The sequence below is a fragment of the Motacilla alba genome, chromosome 17 (assembly GCF_015832195.1).
Source record: "Motacilla alba alba isolate MOTALB_02 chromosome 17, Motacilla_alba_V1.0_pri, whole genome shotgun sequence".
Classification (NCBI taxonomy): Eukaryota; Metazoa; Chordata; class Aves; order Passeriformes; family Motacillidae; genus Motacilla; species Motacilla alba.
Genome location: NC_052032.1, coordinates 5,599,281 through 5,618,888, shown reverse-complemented (window position 1 = coordinate 5,618,888; position 19,608 = coordinate 5,599,281). Strand labels below are relative to the sequence as shown.

The 19,608-nt window shown below is 43.7% G+C and overlaps 2 protein-coding genes across 16 annotated transcripts in view; both read right to left on the bottom strand.

The window, feature by feature from the left end:
• Positions 1–8,268, bottom strand: part of SPTAN1 (spectrin alpha, non-erythrocytic 1) — a 46,394-nt gene extending 38,126 nt beyond the window's left edge. For 6 of the 15 annotated variants that reach the window (XM_038155931.1, XM_038155936.1, XM_038155935.1 and 3 more), the window contains exons 1-2: positions 7,069–7,121; positions 4,708–4,758 (exon numbers count right to left, since the gene is read on the bottom strand). In XM_038155931.1, the coding sequence (XP_038011859.1) occupies positions 4,708–4,740 (33 nt within the window). In that variant the 5' untranslated portion in view covers positions 4,741–4,758; positions 7,069–7,121. Of the gene's footprint in view, positions 1–4,707; positions 4,759–6,251; positions 6,303–7,068; positions 7,122–8,122 lie in introns of those variants that run through there. The other 9 variants (XM_038155924.1, XM_038155930.1, XM_038155932.1 and 6 more) reach the window with 5 other exon arrangements.
• Positions 8,269–9,530: 1,262 nt separating this feature from the next.
• Positions 9,531–19,593, bottom strand: GLE1 (GLE1 RNA export mediator). The gene is made up of 16 exons (XM_038155947.1): positions 19,390–19,593; positions 18,856–19,077; positions 18,200–18,325; positions 17,897–18,045; positions 17,519–17,579; positions 16,986–17,240; positions 16,003–16,231; positions 15,755–15,870; positions 15,379–15,448; positions 14,899–15,041; positions 13,861–14,051; positions 13,296–13,425; positions 12,869–12,973; positions 11,858–11,940; positions 11,649–11,712; positions 9,531–10,954 (listed from the first exon to the last, which is right to left on the bottom strand). Exons 1-16 carry the CDS (start codon positions 19,483–19,485, stop codon positions 10,886–10,888), a joined length of 2,109 nt encoding a protein of 702 aa, XP_038011875.1. The 5' UTR covers positions 19,486–19,593; the 3' UTR covers positions 9,531–10,885.
• Positions 19,594–19,608: the final 15 nt, after the last annotated feature.

The window sequence follows — 19,608 nt, the reverse complement described above, 5'->3', positions numbered from 1 at the left end:
GTACAACATACAATATCTCTAAATAATGTATTTAAAATATTCAATACTAAACTAAAGAAGATTACTCTTCTTTGAACAACAGTTAAGTGGCCCAGATGTATCAATATACACTTACATACATATATAGACCCCCATTCCCTGCCTGATGCACCTCTTCTTTATTCTCTCAATTAAAAAAAGTCACAAACCCATCCTGCCGCTCTCTACACAACCTTTCAGAAGCCAGTAAGAGGCTTCACAGATGTGACCTTAGTCATGTAAGTCAAGGAGCATTTTGCTTAACCAATGATCTTGCTCTGACTGAAAATCCTTCCACATTGCTTTATGTACTAAAACCTAATATAGTTACCACAGGCAGCAAAGACCTGACTACTGATCTGCTTTTTCTCTTTTTTATTAAAATTGTGACAACCTTTAATTTTCAGTTCCTCAACTTTCCAAAAGCAACTTGATTTTCAGTAAAAGATCTGGGCACTAGAACAGAACTGTAACATGAATTTTAAAACTGGAACTATTATTATCATTGAATTTGAATATTTAACTACTTATTTAAGAACTAACTGCATATCAAGAGGTTGCTGTGCCTGAACAATTTTGCAGTTAATGTTTTTGTGTACAAGTGATTACACGAGTCACTCACTTAATGCTTTTCTACCAATTCTGCACTCTCCAAGCTAAAGGTTCTTCTCCTCAATCCTATCAGACAGGGAAGAAACCCAGACTAGAACTGCAGACTAAAATGGACAATCAGTTAAAATACATCATTAAATGTTAAATTGTTATTTAGTCATGAGCTATTAGCATGCTTTAATTAGACATGTATCTTGCATAATTGTAAGGAAAACTCCACAGGTTGGAAAGTGATCTACAGGGCCACGTTTTCCAAGCACTTGTAAAAGGACAATCTGACAGAAAGGAACATATGGGGACGAATCCACACATTCCTGAGCTACCCTTCCAAGGTCCCCACCCTCCAGAGGACAGCGTGCCAGCAGCACTCCTTGCTCCCATGAACTCTGAGCCCCAACTGCACTGCGGCACTTGCAGGAAGGAAAGAAAATTCAGCTTTGTTCTTCCTTCCACTCATTGCTGTCAAAAGAGGGCAAAGAAAAAAACACCCCAGTGTGTGCAGACTGTGTTACATAAACGAAACCCAGGTTTCGCCTGGCAGTGCTACCAAAATCTCCACTTGATTAGTGTATCTGAGTATTAAAAGCTCAAACCCCTGAACATAACTCGAGCTCAGGCACAGATATGGTTCCCTGAGAAAGCAGCTGTTTGTTCCAGCACTCTTTCAAACAGCCTTTTTCCACCAGGAAAGGAAGTTATTGCTAAAAACTTCCTTTCCTGCTCTGTCATGCTGTGTTTGAATGCCAAAACCACTTCTTTTAAACTGCTTTGTGCTCTGGAATAACACAGTGGCAGCTGGTGTAATGTAGTGCATGGCTGGAGCCCCTCTGCTGATTCTGGGTTTGGGCAGTGCTGGGAGAAAATTAAATCCTGGTCAGTCTCTGGAACACTGTACAACTCATTCACTATACAATACAACTCAACTTGTATTTCAATATTAAAAAATAACTGCCACAAAGTGATTTAAAAACATTTTAAATTATTTAATTATTTACAACATTAATTTAGGGAAATATTTAAATTATTTAAATTATCATTTCAAACATTGTTACAATATTGAAAGTCAAATGGGAGACCTTCTGTAATTTACCCTGAGAGCTGGTTTGCCTCTCACCACACAAGCCAGGCAATCTGGCTCCTCTTTTTGCTGGAATTGGTTAAAAGAAAGGCTCCTTTTGTAACTACAGTGGAGCGAGTCAATTGTAAAAGAAGTGCTTTAGTGTAGCAATAATGGACTGTTCTTCCTGCAGCCCCAGCGACGTCAGCAGTGTCTGTGCTGCCAGAGCCACCAGGGAGCTCAGAACTCAAAAGTCATGGATGCTGCAGAACAATGCAGTCTCCCTCCCTCCCTCCCATGTTATCACCTCCAACTGCAGCACTCCCTGCAACACCAAATACCCCTCCAAAACAGTCCCAAAAAACTTCTTGGTTCAACTACACCCTTTGAAGACACCTAGGACACACCTCTGCACTTCCTGCACGAATCCCACCAACTAAAAGTTGTGCTTTGTGTTTTTAAGGTGAAAAGCACTGGGATGGGACTGTGCCAGGCTGTCCCCAGATAACCGGTGTCATCCCCCGGCCCCGCCCGGCACAGCCGGTGCAGGGCGATAAGGACAGGGCTGAGGGAACTTTCCAGGTCCCAGACAGCAGATCTGGACTGTCCTGGTGACATTTCATTCCTCCTTTCATGCTGTAAGACTAACATTAGCTCAGCTTCTGTCTTAACTAAAAAAATCAGAAATGCTTCTTCACACCGCACTGTTTTGGTGATGTTATTTAAAAAGGAAAAGAAACAGCCAACAAAAAGAAGTAGGAAAATTAAGAGAAAAAAACCCAAAACAACAAAACAAACTTATTACTCTGATCCTTCCATCGATGCCTTTCCCAGTCAATACACATTATACATAACAGCACCCTAAAATATACAACTGCAGGTATGTACAGACACCGCAGTGCAACACCGATGATGTCAGCAGCACCATTCGGGTCCGGGAACAGCAGCATCGAGGTGGGTTCAACAGGAATTACAGCCGTGCCACACAGCAGAGCTGTCAGCGTTTTCCTTACCCAAACATGTTCCCAGGGATTTAAAAGCACAAATGTGAAATACATTCAGTGCTAGGCAGAAGATTTTTGTGGATTTTTAAAAGCAATTACGCAAAGCTTCAAAAAAATTTAACTCCTTTGCCTGAAAAACAGGTATCAGTACACAAAGATCTTCACAAGTAGCAAAATAATTTTCTCTTAAGACAAGTCCTCATGTGTTACAATATTCATCATACATGACCCAGCAGTAGCCTGTAACGGAAATATTTTCCCTACAAAAACATTCCTGCTTCCCCAATGTGCACACATGAACAGCTCAATGCATTTTTTAAAATGTTCATCAACATCACACATTGTCAATCTTGTCTAAAGAAGATTTAACTGATATCAGCTACTCTCTCCAGGGGAACGGGAACAGATTGCTGATCTTTCTTCTTAGAGCAAAAAAAAAATGGATGTGAAAATAACCTTCAAAAGGACAGAGAAAAAAAAATAACACACATTTTGCCCAGCTTTCATTTTGCCGATTCACAGCTCCCTCAAAACACCAAGGAAGAAACAAACCACCATGACTGCCTGGCTTCAGAAAGTCCATAAGTCTTTGCACTGCTGGAAAACCAAAGAGAATCCTTCTGAAAACATCCCCAGCTCCTGCAAAGGGAGCCTGAGCGTGGCGTGTTACAGAGAGGGAGCTAAAGGATGCCATATCCTATCCTGGAGATTGGGACAAAATTAATGCCCAGCCTTTTGGTTTGTTGAATTTAACTTTTACAAAATAAAGAGAGTTTAAGGTTAGACTATGTGCAGCAGAACACTGTGTCCAAACATGCTATCAAGGAAGGTCACTGACAGCCCCAAACTTCCACAAATTCCAAGCCAGAAAAATCAGTCAAGCACTGCAGTACCAAAAAAAAAAATAAATCAAGATGTGCTGAAGTTACTATTTGATGCTGTAGAACTAACCACAGTGCAGGTAAAATTCAAACCAGCCCCAAAATTTAAGCAGGTATTGCAGGGACACAGAAATGTCACATTAGAAAAAATAATAATAAAAAAAGTAAATTGTTCAAAGCAAAGTGGTTGCAAAGCTAGTGATTTAGGCTGACAAGAGGGTTTGAGCACAGCCCTCAACTATGCACTTTTGAAATATGAAGACAGATAAAGACCTGTTCATTTTTAGGCATTTAATCTTAAAATCTCAATTCTGCTATTTAAACAAGAACAGTTGAATTGCTCATCTGCATTTGGTGTCTTCACCTAGAAGGAGGCTTTTTGGATTTGCTTTGGCTTTAACATCACAGACCTCTGATAAAACTATCCAGGGCTGGCAAGGACTGCACTCTGCTGAGACTCCTGAGAAAGCAAATTACCTTGACTGCATTGCAGAAATGCAGAGTTTACAGGTAATGCAAGATTATATAATTAAGCCCAGCATTTTTCATCCCCATTTGTTATCTTTTCATTATCCTTTTAATTGCAGTACAAACATTTATATCACTACAATTTCCAAATAAAATCTAGTTGCTTGTGTTCCCCAGCTGAAGTCTGATCCATACATCCTATTTATTTTATCACCTCTGAAACAGAAGCATCACTGTGTAGAAACAGTTACAGCACAACAACTCAAGGATTATAAATTTGTGCAAGTGGATGAACAGGAACCAAACCAACTTTGAATGCACAACGTTCTACACTGCAAATCTCTTCACAGTTGATTTGCAGAAGCTATAAAGGAAAAAGATTCTGCTCAAGTACATTTTAAAATAAAAACCTCTTGGAAAATTAATAGTATCAAAACCTGATTATATTGAACTATAACTCCTATAAAATGTTCACACATCATGCATCACAGACAGAAATTAGGCAACTCAAAGTATTAAAGGAAAGGCAGGTCAGACTCACACTAAGTGCAAATAAAGCACCTGCTGTATAGAATAAATTCAAACTAGTGGCTTTTGTTACAAACAGGTCACTGCAGTAAAGGCAGGCAAGTGTGGCAAGGGCACTTCATGCATTATGGAAAAATACCTGGACTTTGACTTTACGAAACGATGACAACATGGTGGAAGAATGTAGAGTCTAAAAGGGAGGGGGAAATCAAGATAACGTTCAACCAACGACCAGCATAAGGATACGGCTGAAAATTTTCTGTCACAGTACCTGTTAATCACTTTCCTTTTGCTTCCTTGTCACAAAACAATTTGGTGTTAGTGTTACCCAAGCTACTGAAAATGACAAGACCCCCCCTCATGCAAAAAAGGTTACAATATCAGGAAAACGGAGTTAATTCAGTATGTACTAACCTTTCCAGTTAGTTCAAAACAAACCAAAGAACTACCACAACCAGAAGGTCAAAACAGAAAGTAAAGCAAGTTATCTGGACTTGGCAAATGATGGTTCTTGCTACAGTATAATCAAGTGTGACAGCTTAATTTGAAGACACAAATTCAATCAGAAGGTTCGGAATGTAAATCTCTACAAAAATGTTGACTTTCAATTGCCACAACAAAAAATGCACGAGTTGCAGTGCGATAGAAGGTGTCTTTTGAGATGCAGCTGTTAAAAGTGTCCAATCCATTGAATTTTCAGCTGAAAATTTCCTTGCCTTCCCCAACCCCACGGACATGCTGCAATCCCTCCATGGAAAACTGCAGCAGTGTGTGTGTGCCTTCGTGCCTGCTGGAGCTGGGGGGTCTGTGTGTTTGCACAGCTTCACCTATGCCAGCTGCAGAGGGAGCCGGCACATTCCCCCCTGCTGGGCCCACACTCCCCCCCTCTCTGCTGGACCCACACTCCCCCCCTTCTCTGCTGGACCCACACTCCCCCCTCTCTGCTGGACCCACATTCCCCCCCTTCTCTGCCGGGCCCACACTCCCCCCCTCTGCTGGACCCACACTCCCCCTTCTCTGCTGGACCCACATCACTCCCCCCCTCTGCTGGACCCACACTCCCCCTTCTCTGCTGGACCCACACTCCCCCCCTCTCTGCTGGACCCACACTCCCCCCCTCTCTGCTGGACCCACACTCCCCCCCTCTCTGCTGGACCCACACTCCCCCCCTTCTCTGCTGGACCCACACTCCCCCCCATCTGCTGGACCCGCACTCCCCCTTCTCTGCTGGACCCACACTCCCCCCCTCTCTGCCGGACCCACATTTCCCCCCTCTGCTGGACCCACATTCCCCCTTCTCTGCTGGACCCACACTCCCCCTTCTCTGCTGGACCCACGGGCAGCCCGGGAGCACAGCCCGGGCCGGGCTCCATCCGCGGCATCTGCAGTCTGCTCCACCCCATTCTTCTGCTGCCTACACTCACTCCAGGGACAAATGGAAAAAACAAACTCCCACACTACGCTAACAAGCGGAGGAGAAAAGGGAGGAATTCGTATTATTTCCTCCGATAAAGGGGAAGGGATAAATTGTCTCCAAAAAGCAATGTATTTATGATTAAAACACTTCCAGCTCCATAAATACATTACGTGGACCAAAGAAAGGCAGCAAAGGTACCGAGCTATTTGTGTTAAATTACTAAGGTTAGTTGTAAATGTCATAGTTGAGAAATACAAATTTCTCACCAAGAGGTACCACCCTCCACCAAGAGAATCAAGGCCTCTCTTATCCTACTGCTGCGCAGGAGAAAAATGTGCAAAAAATGCTTAAAATGTGTAAATTTAACCACCATATTTGATATTGTTGGTACCTCTGTAATTAAAAAAATCAACCAGAATTATGTTTAACTTCCTGAACTACAGATCTCATACAAGCATTACATATGAATCTGTTTCTTTAAATAAAATTTTGATTTCAGTCTGACCAATATAGATATTGTGGCTTTTTATTTCAACAAGAACAGAAATAAATGACTTCTTGGGAACAATGTAACCTGTAATCTTATTGCAAGTATTTTCCACAGCTTAACAATTCCATTCTTACAGTTACATATCCTGCACACAACGCAGCAGAAAGCAACCCATTTTCAACCTTTGTCCATTATTTTCTCTGCACAATCCATAAATAAGGACAAATGAAGATTTCAAGGAAGAACTCTCTGCTAGTTGTATATAAATGCATGAAAATCCCACAGTGGGATTTAAAATTTGTGTTGAACAAATCTGAAACCCTGACTAAGGCCTTTTGGTGAACACAGTCATTGGAATCTTCTGGCACTTAGCTGAAAAGAAAAATGCCAAAAGAAAATGGATTATTTGCTTTCCAGAAAGATACAGAACCATTTCAGGCTGAGTTGGGGGTTTTTTTGTGTTGGTTTTTTTTTCATTTTTTTCCCCCTGATTTGCTCATTCGCCATCTCCAGACAACTGCTCTTCAAAACCTATTTAAATATGCATGAAAGACTGCTCAGGAGTCACGTACATTTTCGACTGGAAAACGAACCTGGTTTATGATAAAACAGCTACAAAAAATCCTGAACAGCCAATATGAACCTGCTGAAAAAATACACAATGATAATTGCTTGGTTTTCCTTCAATATCAGGGAAAATGGTTGCCCTATTGGCACATATTTATGACCCAGCAATGCAGATTTATATTGTTATAACCAGAAGGTGTATGTGGGCAACAAATTGAGAAACGCTTGATTTGGATTTATTTTAAATTACAAAAATGGTATTTTTTTTTTTTTAATAACCAGGGCAGGGACAAATCCTGATTCTTTTACAAAGGAAGCAGTAGACCTTGCCCTACATACAAAGTAACACATATATGAAAGGAACAGAGGTCGGGAGATTCTGCTGGAATGCCTCCCTGCTTGGCAGCTCTGCTGAGCCGCCCCATGCCCGTCCCTGCCCGGAGACCCCCGGGCCCTGCGGCACGGGCTGTCCCCGCTGCCCCGGCCCCTCCATCGCTCCTTCCTCCTCCTCGCCGCATCTCCTGACCTTGGACAGGGCTGGGCAGCCGCGGGAGCCATTGCTGTGCAACGATTCCCGGCGCCGCGGAGCGCCGGGGGCTCCATCCCCCGGGAACTGTCCCCGGGAAACGCTGGGTGGCACCCCTGAAGGGACGGGCGGGCACGGCGGGGGCTGCTGCCGGCCGGGAATGTTATTTTCCGCCTGTCTGTCCCTCCCCGGGGCGCTGAATGGAATTCCAGCCGCGGGTCGCGCCGCTCAGGACGGCTGCGGCCGCTCCCTGCCCGCCCGCCCTTCACTCGCGCCGCGCCCCCGCCCTTCGCTCCGCTCCGCTCCACCGAGGCCCGCGGGGAGACCCCGGGCCCGGCTCCGCGGCGCCCCGCGATAAAGAACCGCCCGGCGGAGCCGCGGAGGGCGAGACCGAGAGGCGGCCGGGACGCCCGCGGAGGCAAGGCCGGGCTCAGCCTCCCCCGGCTCACCCGCACACCTGTGCCCGGCTGTGCGTGCGGGGCTTCGGGAGCCCGAGCGGGGCGCGGTGAAGGCCGCGCGGCGCCCCCCGCCCGCCCCTCGCCCCATCCCCTCACCGGGTCTGCGGGTGCGCAGGGACCTCCCGCCGGCTCCGCGCCCTCCGCCACGGACCGCGCGCGCCGCCCTCACCCGCCCTTTTATAGCCCGGCCGGAGGTGACGTCAGCGCCGCAGAGCGGCCCCGCCCGGTCGGCGGAAAGAGACGAAGAACTTCGGAAAGATTCGGGATAGGAAGGGGGAAGCCACGCCTACCCGCGCTCCGCCAGTGAACGACGGGATCCGGAGAGAGCCGAGTGAATCCGGAAAGAGACGAGCAGTTCCGGAGAGACCGAGGCGTTCGGAAAAAACGAGGGAGAGGGTCCGGAAAGGAACGAGAGGTTTCGGAAGGACCGAACGGTTCCGGAAAGAGCCGAGCGCAGGAGCAGGGGCCGGGGGCCTTTGTGCCCCGCAGGGACCGGCCTCGGGCACCACAAAATCTCATCATTAGAGGGGGAATCGGTTAAAGTGTCCGCGCAGGGGGTCGCCAGAGGGGTCTCTGCCCTCTTCTCCGGAGTCAGGGTCCATTTGGGTCTCAAGACAGTCGAGGCTCTGCGGCCCAGTGATGGGGACAGGTCACCTGCGCAGCATTCAGCCACGGTCAAAGCAGCAGCTTGGTTAGTTTTACATTATTAGATATGTATTTTTATATAGATAGGTATAATACACACACATATATATAATTTATATCCAGATGTATAGGTAAGAGTGGCTGCTCAAAGCACCGTGCAGTGTCACCCAGAAGCCTGGCAAGGGCACAGCATCAAATGGCTGCAACCGCCTGGCAAGGGAAAGCTATTTCTGAAAAGCTGATGCATAAATTCAAAGGAAAATGAGCCTTTAGCATTAAATCAATGTTTAAAATAGACACATTCTACTCTTAAAAAAATGAAATAATTAGAGATTAGAGGGCTGGAAGGCAGCAAGAATGTTATTGGCTCAAAGTGGTGAGTGGGTTTGATGGCTGTGTGAATTAATAACACTTTATTTGAGTGAAGTACTTAATTGGAAGCGCAGGCACTTATGGTGACACTGCATGCCTGGGACTGCCTGGAACTCCTGTCTCCAAGCAGGAGTCTGACTCACACCAGCTTTGATGCATCTCATGCTGAAGGCACAGTTATTTCCACAGCTGCAATGCTCTCCTTGGTCACATTTGATATAAACGTACATGCAAAACCACCAGGGATAGATGCATATGACCTTATTTGCATTGCATCCTAACAGCACCAACTGGCTAACATCCAAACCTGCTAAAATGACAAAAACAAGTCAAACACTCAGCTCAAGCAGCAGATAAAACCTCAAGCTACATCTAAAAACAAATATTGATTCTTATGAAGCACACACATTATCCCTTTAGTATTCATATTCGTATTTTTTAAATAGTAGGTACATGGATTCTCTTTACTGAGGCAGAAAAGGATATCTTTTTTATAAAAATATATACTTTTATTTACCCCACAAATGTTAGAAACCCCAAGTAGCTGTCAGCAAAAGAAAAGTAGTACTGTATTTCACAAGTACATCATCAAATTCTTCCTTGGGTTTGGCACAGGCAGACAATTGTTTCTAACAGACAGGACCAATTACTGTCTTGGCAAGGTGAATCTCCACCATAATTATGAAATATGCAATATATAATTAAAACATCTCCACTCAGTATCAAAAAATCGTGTGCATTTTCAAGTATACTAATAAAAGCTGCATTGCTTCAGAGTTATCTGGCAAAAAGGACGCCAGGAGGATACTTCCAATTTCCCAGAACAATCACAAGGTAACAGTAGTCTAAAGTATTCCAGAGTCAGTTTACAAAATACATAAACCAAATACAAATTTAACTTAGGTGCTAGACCATTTTAAAGACAATGTTAAGGGTTTCACAGGCCTGAATTCCAAAGCATATTACAACCTCTTCTAAGCAATCTCAAGAACTATATAGAAAATCAAATTAATATTCTCATATGAGAACCTCAATTCCATGTTCTACAGCTTCAAACCGTGGTGCCTCTAGGAAAAACCAACCCCAGTCTGGTAAAAATAACATTTTCAACTTGCAACAGTATATTGCCAGAATAATTAACTCCCTTGTAGAACTGAGAAATAAATTTTCTCATCTTAGAGGCCACCAAAACAGTTCAAGGGCAGCTCACTGTAAATCCAGCAGATTTCCCATCTCCCTGTTCATCAAGGAGCTGTGGATTTTCTTGACTGCCCCTTCTCCAACAGAAAAAAAAACCCTAGAATTTTGATTGTTACAGGAGTTCTTCTTTCCCCCACAAACCTTCTGGAGCAGTTAAGTCTACCTCCCTCCAACCCAGAGGCCTGTCTTGGAGTGAAGTTACATCCGAGGGAGACAAGTGTCAGCACCGCTCAACCTTCACCAGCCTCACCACACACTTCAGATGATGTTGAGACAAACAAGTCCATCAGCATAATTACAGTTGAATTATAAAAGATGTAAGAAATACAAAAATAAATTTCTAGCAGTAATTTTGAGATTGATTACGCTGTTAAGAGTTCATAAAGCTGTGAGGTATTTTCACTTCCACGAGCCAAACAGCACTGTGCAATTTTTCAGTCCAAGAGTCCTTAACCTCCAGAGCCATCAGGACAATGGATTTAAAGCATCTTCCACATGAGTAAACATATGAAGGAAAAGTCTTGAAATTTCAGTAATTTATTATACAAAAACTTAAAAAGATCTAATGCAAAGATTAGCTTTAAGTCTAACAAATAAATCTTCTTGAATTAAACATTAAGGGGAAAGGAAATACAGGCTGATTTATGTTCTCCAAAAGGAAGGTGTCAGAATCCCCTTTGGTAACGGAATTTCCTCTGCACGTAGACATTTCTAATGGAGAGACAGACAAATAATAAAGATAAATAAAGATAAATATTTTAATTTGGCATCTCTTCTCAGGAATTCTGATGGCTCTTACTCTACATTCAAAGCATTGCTAATAAAATGTACCAGTTTAATTATTAAAGTACAACTTCAAAGCTGTCATGTTTTAATATCATAATCTAAGTCAACATTCACAGAGCAATTTAAACAATCAAGTATTTACAGTTTTGCAAGCTTTCTTTAAAAAATATGCAGAATGCAATGCTAAACAAACACTACAGAGAGCAGTTCAAATTGTCACTTCCCCATATATTTAATCAGGACAAGTGCTAAAAACAAGCAACTACTGATAAGGAACAGCCGTGACAGAAATGACTCAGCAGAATCCTCCTCAACCTGTACATCTCCTCTCACTGATCTTCCTTTAGAACCAAAATACATTTTCACTGATAAAAATTAGACATGAGGTAAGAAGGCAGCGAGATGTTTGATATCATAACTATCGTTATGGTAATTCAGTAATTGAAAAGTTACAAAAGATGGGTTAGATCATAGAGAGAGGTCTGGTGGGTGGCAAGCAGTGCCAACATCATTATCCAAATGATGCATATATTCAGTGATGGGAAAAACAAAACCCAAAGCAAAACACCTGAAAATTAAATGGGAAAAAAAAAACCAAAACAACCCAAAACTGCTTTACCTGCACGAAATTCTTCAAACGTGACAAACAGCCCATCTGGCCAGAGCTGGTCACAGCTTCAATTCTGCAGAAATAACAGCACGTTTCAAAATCTATTTAGAGAGATGGGTTTGATTCACAAGTGGGTGTGGGGGTGGATGGCAGGATTGGAAAACATGGATGAGTCATTTCAGAGCGAACACCAACATTCCTAACCCCAGATATCTTACCTTGGGATATAGGATTTCTGGATAAAGAACATTGTTTTCCAGAACTGAATCCCATACTGCTTCATCAGAGCATTGCCACACACCTGTGATACAGAAAGGCACAAAGTGCAGGTTACAGAACTGGGTTCCAGACTTGCACGACAGCTGCAATGAGCCTGCTCCATACCAACGACTTAATGCTTTATTCAGACATTTAAAGAAATACACCTACACTAAACCAAGACAATCCTCTAAAGGCTATTACTGCTACCACAATCACCTTCTTTCCTGTTATATGAATCTTGACTCCCTGCAAAAATAGTTCTCTTTCCTAACACCATGTGCTGGGGCACACTGTGGTCATTTCCCCACTGTGATTACTGCTGTGTGCAGTGATTCATCAGCTTTCTCCACACAGTTTACAGGACAAATGTTCCTCTGACTTCACCACCCCTAACAGAATCCCCCATGGGGTATTTCACTTGCCACTTTCTCATCTGTACTTTTACAGTTCTTTAGAAGCATTTGAAGTGCAGAGAAGCTGCTTGGGTTCAGCAGTGTTTGCATCCCCTGACTTCAGCCTTTAACTTTGGCTCTTATTTAGCACAGGCCTATTATCTTAGGAGAGAGGATTAATATCACCAGGCTCTGATCTTTTCAGCCTGAAAAATCTATCCTGTTTTATGAACTAATTTGGCTGGAGCAGCCACAGGACCTTCTTACACAGTACAAACTGCCAAGTACTTAGAACAGACCTTATGTAAGACCATACAGCTATTTTTAAAACACCAGAAACCTCAAGACAGAATCAAATACAACAACAGAATTTGTGTTTATAGAAACTTCAGTTTTGAAATCATTCAGCTCCAAAGCTGTATGTGCAAGAACGTGGAAATATTCACATTCCTTTCTGAAGGAATAAGAACAAGTTAGAAAAACCTGCTGTGAATCTCACCTCAGCAATCCCTTCAGAACCCAAAAGGGATGTCAACTGGTGACATTTAACTACTAACAGTTATCCACACCACTTACTTCCAGGAAATCCAAAAGCAGCATAGCTGTCACATCTGCCAGAGGCTCCAGATTCAACATCTGTGCAAGCCAGCGCCACCCATAGCTCAGACCGTGAGGATGTGCCTATAAAGCAACAAAGAAGCTGCTCAGCACTTGCTTTATGACTTGTGAAACACAATTATCAACACAGACAGTTTACTGATTGACTTTCCTCTTTATAAAACTTGACATAAAACTTGATCATAGTGAAAACATAAAGAAAGTAGAAGTTCACACCATTAATTACTTGGCATTGCTTTGTTCATCATGGTTATGATCATTTTCCTTCAAATATATCCTGAGCTAGTTTAAATTCAGCCCACCTCAACTACAAAACAAGCTTCCAAAACATTTAATAGACTCCTGGGAGAGTAACAAGGTTCTAAGTACAATGCCACCCACATACCCCTTGTCTGTTTCCATAAGGCCAGCGGAGCTGAATGATGGCAGCATAGAGACGAATCATTCCTGACATCCTTTTAAGAAAATGATCTTGTTCTTCCACTTTAGAATCATGAACTTCATATCCAAGCATCCTTAGTAGGAGAAAACATTCTAGATTTAGCACAGCAAAACACATTCACTTGAGCGAGTCCCTGTAGCTCTCAGCTTACTTGAAGTCAATTCTGCTGAGAATAGGGATTTTTCAAAAGCAAGAATCACTGAAAGGCTGATCACCCCCCTCTGGATCACATGTTCCATTTGGTGAGGCACTGGAATGGGTCACAGAGAAGCTGTGGCTGCCCCATCCATGAAAATGTTCAAGGACAGGCTGGATGGGGCTCTGAGCAACCTGGTCTAGAGGAAGGTGTCCCTGCCACGGCAGGGGAGTGGAACAAGATGGGTTTTACACACTTGTGAACCTCCAGACTCAATGCCTATGTGCTCAGGGATGGGAGAAAGTGGAGTTCACTCAGAATAGTCTTCACTCTTGCAGGGTTCATGCAGAATAATTCCAGCAGTAAATTTACCTCTGATACTCTTCCATAGAAGTCCCTTCTTTCCGAGCAGGGTAAAATGGCACAGAATATGGGCACTTTTTGTGCAGATGAGCTAAAAAGATGTCTCCAACTCGAGGGTGTAATTCCCAGATTCCTGAGAGCACCACAGCAATTGGGAAAGCTGAATCGTGGTGAAAAGATACTTCTCCTTCCCCATGTCTCTGGAGGGTAGAAGAGGAAAGTCAGCCACCAGTCCTTCAAGTAATTTCTCAAGACAAAAAAAACCCAAAAAAAAACCCAAAAAAAAAACCCTCATTTTTGTAGTTAGCCGTTACTAAAGAATCTGAACGTTTCCATGGCTATGAACCAAGGATAGAAAAGCTGATGAAGCCACATATCCTCAGCTCCCACAGAGGATGACAATAAACTGTGGCTCAGCATAGAAAAATGGGATTAGCAAACACAGGCTTAGAATGCAGGCTGCACAAGATATTCTCAACCCAAAGAATCACTTTCAAATATTTACAAATTAGTCACAGTTTTACTCCACGGGCTGATTTTTGACTGCATTTGTTCCTGCAGGGAGAAAAGTTTCAAACAGCCCAAATTTTGCAAATAAAGACAAGAGAAAAATACTGCCAATTATAAAAAGCAACTTAAACTTCCTTTCTTGAGAGGTGCTAACAAGAAAGCAGGGACTGAAGTTTGCCTCTTGAGCCTTAGTGTTAGGGTTTTGTGTCCCCCAAATTCTGCCAAGATATAAGGATTGAGCCTTCAAACAGTTTTGTGATGCAACATAAATTAACTATCAAACTATTTTCTGCAACACTACCTACCTAGTTCAAAATATCTAAGATGTAAGCCTGAAATTTAAAAGAGCTTTTCCTCCCAGAAGAAATAAAATAAAGTTTGGAAGTGAAAGACAAATTAAGTTTTTTCACTGCATTCATACAGGCAAACTGAACACCCAATGATTTAATTCTTCATAGTTGAAGAGACAGTTCAGTGTCAAAAGCATCTCCTAGAGCACTGGCCACCTGTGTCACCCCAAAAAAGAGATTTCCTCACCACAAACTTCTCTGCAAGTTTGTAGCAAACAAACTCCAGTCCCTGTGGATGCTGAGTCACCGACACGGTTTGCCCTTCAGTCTGAACAGGCTTCCCAGACAGCAGGTTATTGATCTTGTCAAACACCTCCCTCAGCTTAGAGCCTGCAAGTACAGAAGGAATGCATGGAGACAGAAGATAAGGGAACAGCAGACAAGTCTTACCCAGAACACACCAAGCTCACCAACACCAGACCTACATCCCAAAGGGCACCTTTGCTCCATCTGATTAACCAAACTTAATCCTGATGAAAAAAGATGCTTCTGAGGGAAGCAACAGGCCTTCAAAACACAAGCAAACCTTCCTGCACAGATAGGCTGTGTGCAGGTCAGCTTTCTGCTGTAGGGATAATTACAGGAACACTTGATATGCTTGTGCCCTCAGAAAATCTTTAAAGCAAAAGCAATTTCAGTGGGATTGAGCTCTTGGTGTTTTCCTGACCTGATATGCTAGAGATCTGGCTCACAGGGATTGTAGCTGCTTTCTGCAAGTTTGTTTTTATCTTCTTCACCTGGAGAACAAAGAAACAAACAACTTTAAATCCTTTCCAAACAAGTGTGTGTATATATCTATATCTATCGATAAATATATATATATCTATCTACATATATATATACACACACACACATATATATACACACGTATATATACACACACACACACACATATATATATATATATTAAAAAAATAGTTTGGAGCAGAGTGGTAATAGAGGCTGCTATAATAGAGTTTTTAATTTTTTTTAATGAAAGCTATCCTATTTACCCTACAAATTAAGATAATCTCTCTTCCACAGTATTAATAATTTGTTCATACCTCAGTGTTGCCTTTGCAGTTTCCAATTTCACTGAAAGCAGCAACACATTGCTCAGCAGCATCCTGAAGCTGCCGGTACCACTGCATGATACTTTCTTCTGTTTTAACCTGAAGTCCTGTTATGAAAAAAAAAAAAAAAAAAAAAAAAGATTATAACTAAGGAAGACCTAAACCTCTAGGGAGAAAACTCACTTTAAAAAATGCAAGCCAAAGGAATAAAAAAGATTTTTAAAAAAAGCCTAACCAACCTTCCTTCTGCTGCTTTTCTCCCGACTGCTGTGCAGGGGCAGGAGTCTGACTCTTCATCTGCTCTTTTTTCTCTAACTCTTTCTGCTTTTGCTTCTTTTCCTCTTCATCTTTCCTCTTCTTCTCTTCTAGAGCAGCAGTGATTTCCTGCTGCATGCTGGATAGCAACCCTCGCATCTCCTGCAGGGCTCGCTCAGTGCTGGCCACATCTGCTTGAGTTGGGAACCCTTTCTGCCACGAAACATGAGAGGTAACACAGCATTAACCTTTGGTTCCAGTGTCAGGGGGCCATCACAAGCACAAGGAGCTTTTGAAGCATTTGCCTTCAGATAATCTGGGAGCTAACTACGTATTTTATCCCCATCTCCTTTATTTGTACATAACATTGGTCATAATATTTGTAAATAATGCAAGTCCATGACTAAATCTCCTAAGATCTTGGACAACTAAAATTAAGAATACACTTGGACAAGTGCAAGTGAACTCCAGTGCAAAGCCTTGACAGCTCCCTCTGCTGAAAGCCAGCTGTGACAAGCTGGAACACAGGATTAGCCTTATTAGTGCTTTATCTTTCAAGATTTGTATCCCATCCTAGAAAGAAAAAATGTCAAGGAAAGGCAGCTACTGCAGATAAGCTTATGAGGAGAGGAGAATCGTAAGATGTTCAGTATTTAACAATTCATGAACCAGTCCACTGTCACAGAGGGAACTTTACAGCACCAAGAATTTACAGCAATTGAATTTGAATCTTTCTCCTGCAGAAGTTCTCATGCATTTTGATAAGCCATTTTCAAGAGAACAGCTGAAGTGCCAGAGGAAAGAATTCCCCTTTGAAATTGGGTGCTTTATAGGATGAATATCTAAAAACATAAAACATTGCTGTGACATCTTATTTAAGGGCCTCATGACAAGCTACCTTTGAAGACAACCACAGGGAGCTTTATGAAGGAATGCCAGCCCAAGTTAACAGCTCCAGAGCCTGTACCTCGCTCGTGGAGCGGATGAGCCCTGACACCAGCCCACAGATCTGGTTGCCACGACTGCTGTACGCAGACAGATCGATTCTGGGCAAGTCTTTGTGCCTGTAGTTGGGATCAATCTGCTGGTTCAGCTGCAGCAGCTCCTCCTGGATGGAATAAAGGCGGCGCAGCCTCTCCTGGCCCTCTTCCTTGCGCAAACGTTCCAGCTCTTCCTGGCGCTGCCTCTGCTGCTCTGCCTCACGCAATTTTAGGTTCAATATCTGGGGAGACAAAGACACAAGAGTCACAAAATACCTCAATAACTCCACTTGTACAGTTCCTTCCTGGTCTGATGGCTCCAGCTTTACAGGGCCTTCCTGTTCCTAGGACACAAGTGCCTTTACTGCATTTCCACACTGCAGCAGGTGCCCAGGATAGCACCAGAAAATCCATGCTCACTTCAAAGTGTCATGAAAATACAAATAAATCAATTGGTCTTTCCAGTTCCCACCCAGCAATCATGGTCTTACATGAAAGACAATTCTTAAGAGTCTCAGACCTTTGCTCTATGTCGGTGTTCTTCCTTCAACTTCTCTTGCTGCCCCTGAGCCTCCTTTGAGCTACAATACACATAAAGACAGAAAAACTGTATTCAAGACATTCAGGAGACAAAACTCAAACCAACACACAGGAAGCTATTCTTAAAACAAGCTAAAGGAACTTTAGCTATCACAAATGTTGCCTTTTTCTAACCCTTGAAACCTCAACAATAGCCAGACAGCTACTATGACAGACTCTAACAGGATAGGCAATGTAAGACAAACAGCAGGTGACATTTCCAACCACAAGTGACTAGCACAGAATTGCCAGGAACAGGAATTGATCTGCACTTTGATTAAATGCTATAAAATTCTAGCGATACCAGAGGTAACCTCACCTCTTCTCCATCACTTCTTGCAACTCTTGGAATTCCTGATGCCGCTTCAGCTCCCTCAGCTCATCAAAGCGCTTCAGCTGCTCACTGGCCTGGGCATAGGCTGCCCTCACCATCTGCTCCTGCTCCTCCTGCCGCTGCCTCAGCCTCTCCTGGAGGCACCAAGGGTAGTTATGGAACCATGTGAAGAGAAGAAAGCACAAACTAAGCTGCCCAACATTTACAACTTGCTGTCCTTGCACTGTGACCCCTGACTGCGGAGCTCCCCTGGCATTCACAGACACCCCCTCAATCATTTTTTCTTACCTTTGCTTTCAGCCTGTGCATCTCTTCATACAACCGAATGCAGCCTTCGACTTTTGCAACTTTAGATGACAGAACTGCTGGAACAACCTCTTGATTCATTTCCAGGAGACTAAGATGATCATTTTCCTGCACAGTCAGCACAAAAGCAAAATCAGCAACAAAGAACAGGATCAGCAATTCATGAAGGAAAACAGATAAAGCAAGTCTCCTAAACTATTCTTTGCCCAGCTTCCTACCCTTCTGCCTCATAAAATAGAGTCAGAATACATGTAAGTCACTCAAAGATTCCAGAGAACCCAGTGTGGTTACTCATGGAGTTTTACAACAGCCCTAACCCTCCTCTGTGATCTTATGTGCTGCTGAATCCTGTGCTGCTAATCCATAACTCAACAGAGCTCCAACTATTTTCCTCAGTTATGATGAAGAAAGGAGTTTGCTTTGGGTCTACTGTGAAACATTTTTCTATTAAAATCTTGTTAATACTAACTTTATCCACACGTGTTCATACTACAAAAAATTTAAAACTAAGGATGTTTTCCCAATAAATTAACAGAGCACAAACCAGCCTTGATCCAACAATTTATGACAGCAAATTAGGACTTTTTTTTTTCCTCACAGCTGCTCCATAAACATATGGATTATAATCAAAGGGCTACCTTGGTCTCACTGGGCTCTGTGGATGAAGGTGGTGAAGAGCTCCGGTGGCTGCCAGGCGGGATCCTCTCCGCAGAAGGCCGTTTCGGGAGTGGAGTGGATTGTTTGGGCGTTGAAGTCCCGGAGGGTGTGATTTCCTGTGCTAACTGCCCACTAAGGCTGTCCAGCACCCAGCCGCAGTACGGGGAGAGCTCAACGGGAGCCACACATCCTTCCAAGGCAGCCTTGAGAGAAAACATTCGCGGCACAGCCTTAACTTCAATAAAACTTTAACACGCCGTGAGCACATCTGCACAGTTAGTAGCTGCTTTATCATCGCAGCTCAGTATCCCATTTAACCATTATTTCTGCTGTCATTCCAACACTTTTTCCGGACTATCCTACTTTCGCAGGACTCCCTCGGCCCAGCCCCGCTCCCTGACCCCGCGCTCCCGAGCCTGGACCCGGTCCGGGGGTGTTTCAAGCCCCGAGTGTCGCCGCGATGAGCGGTCGGCGTTTCCCAGCGGGCAGGGCCGACTCGCGGGGCGCGCCCTCACCTCATCCTCCTGCCAGTGGCTGCAGTAGCTCAGCCGGCCCTTGCTGGAGAGGCGCAGGGCCTCCAGAGTGTCGAAGCGGAGCTGCCACGACTCCATGGCGATCCCGCACCGGCCCAGGGGCTCCCTCAGGGCCCCCGCGCTCCCTCACGGCCGGGCCGGCGCCATCCCGCCCCTTCCGGGCCGCGCGGGCCGCATGCGCCTCGTGCCGGCGGCCGCCCC

Bases quoted from the DNA above. Each gene is read 5' to 3' on its own strand.
- GLE1 (XM_038155947.1), bottom strand. From the start codon at position 19,485: ATGGAGTCGTGGCAGCTCCGCTTCGACACTCTGGAGGCCCTGCGCCTC. The intron at 17,580-17,896 runs GTGAGGTTACCT...TGTGTATTGTAG, and splicing joins CAAGAAGTGATGGAGAAGAG to CTCAAAGGAGGCTCAGGGGC. The intron at 16,232-16,985 runs GTACAGGCTCTG...GTTTCGTGGCAG, and splicing joins TCATCCGCTCCACGAGCGAG to AAAGGGTTCCCAACTCAAGC.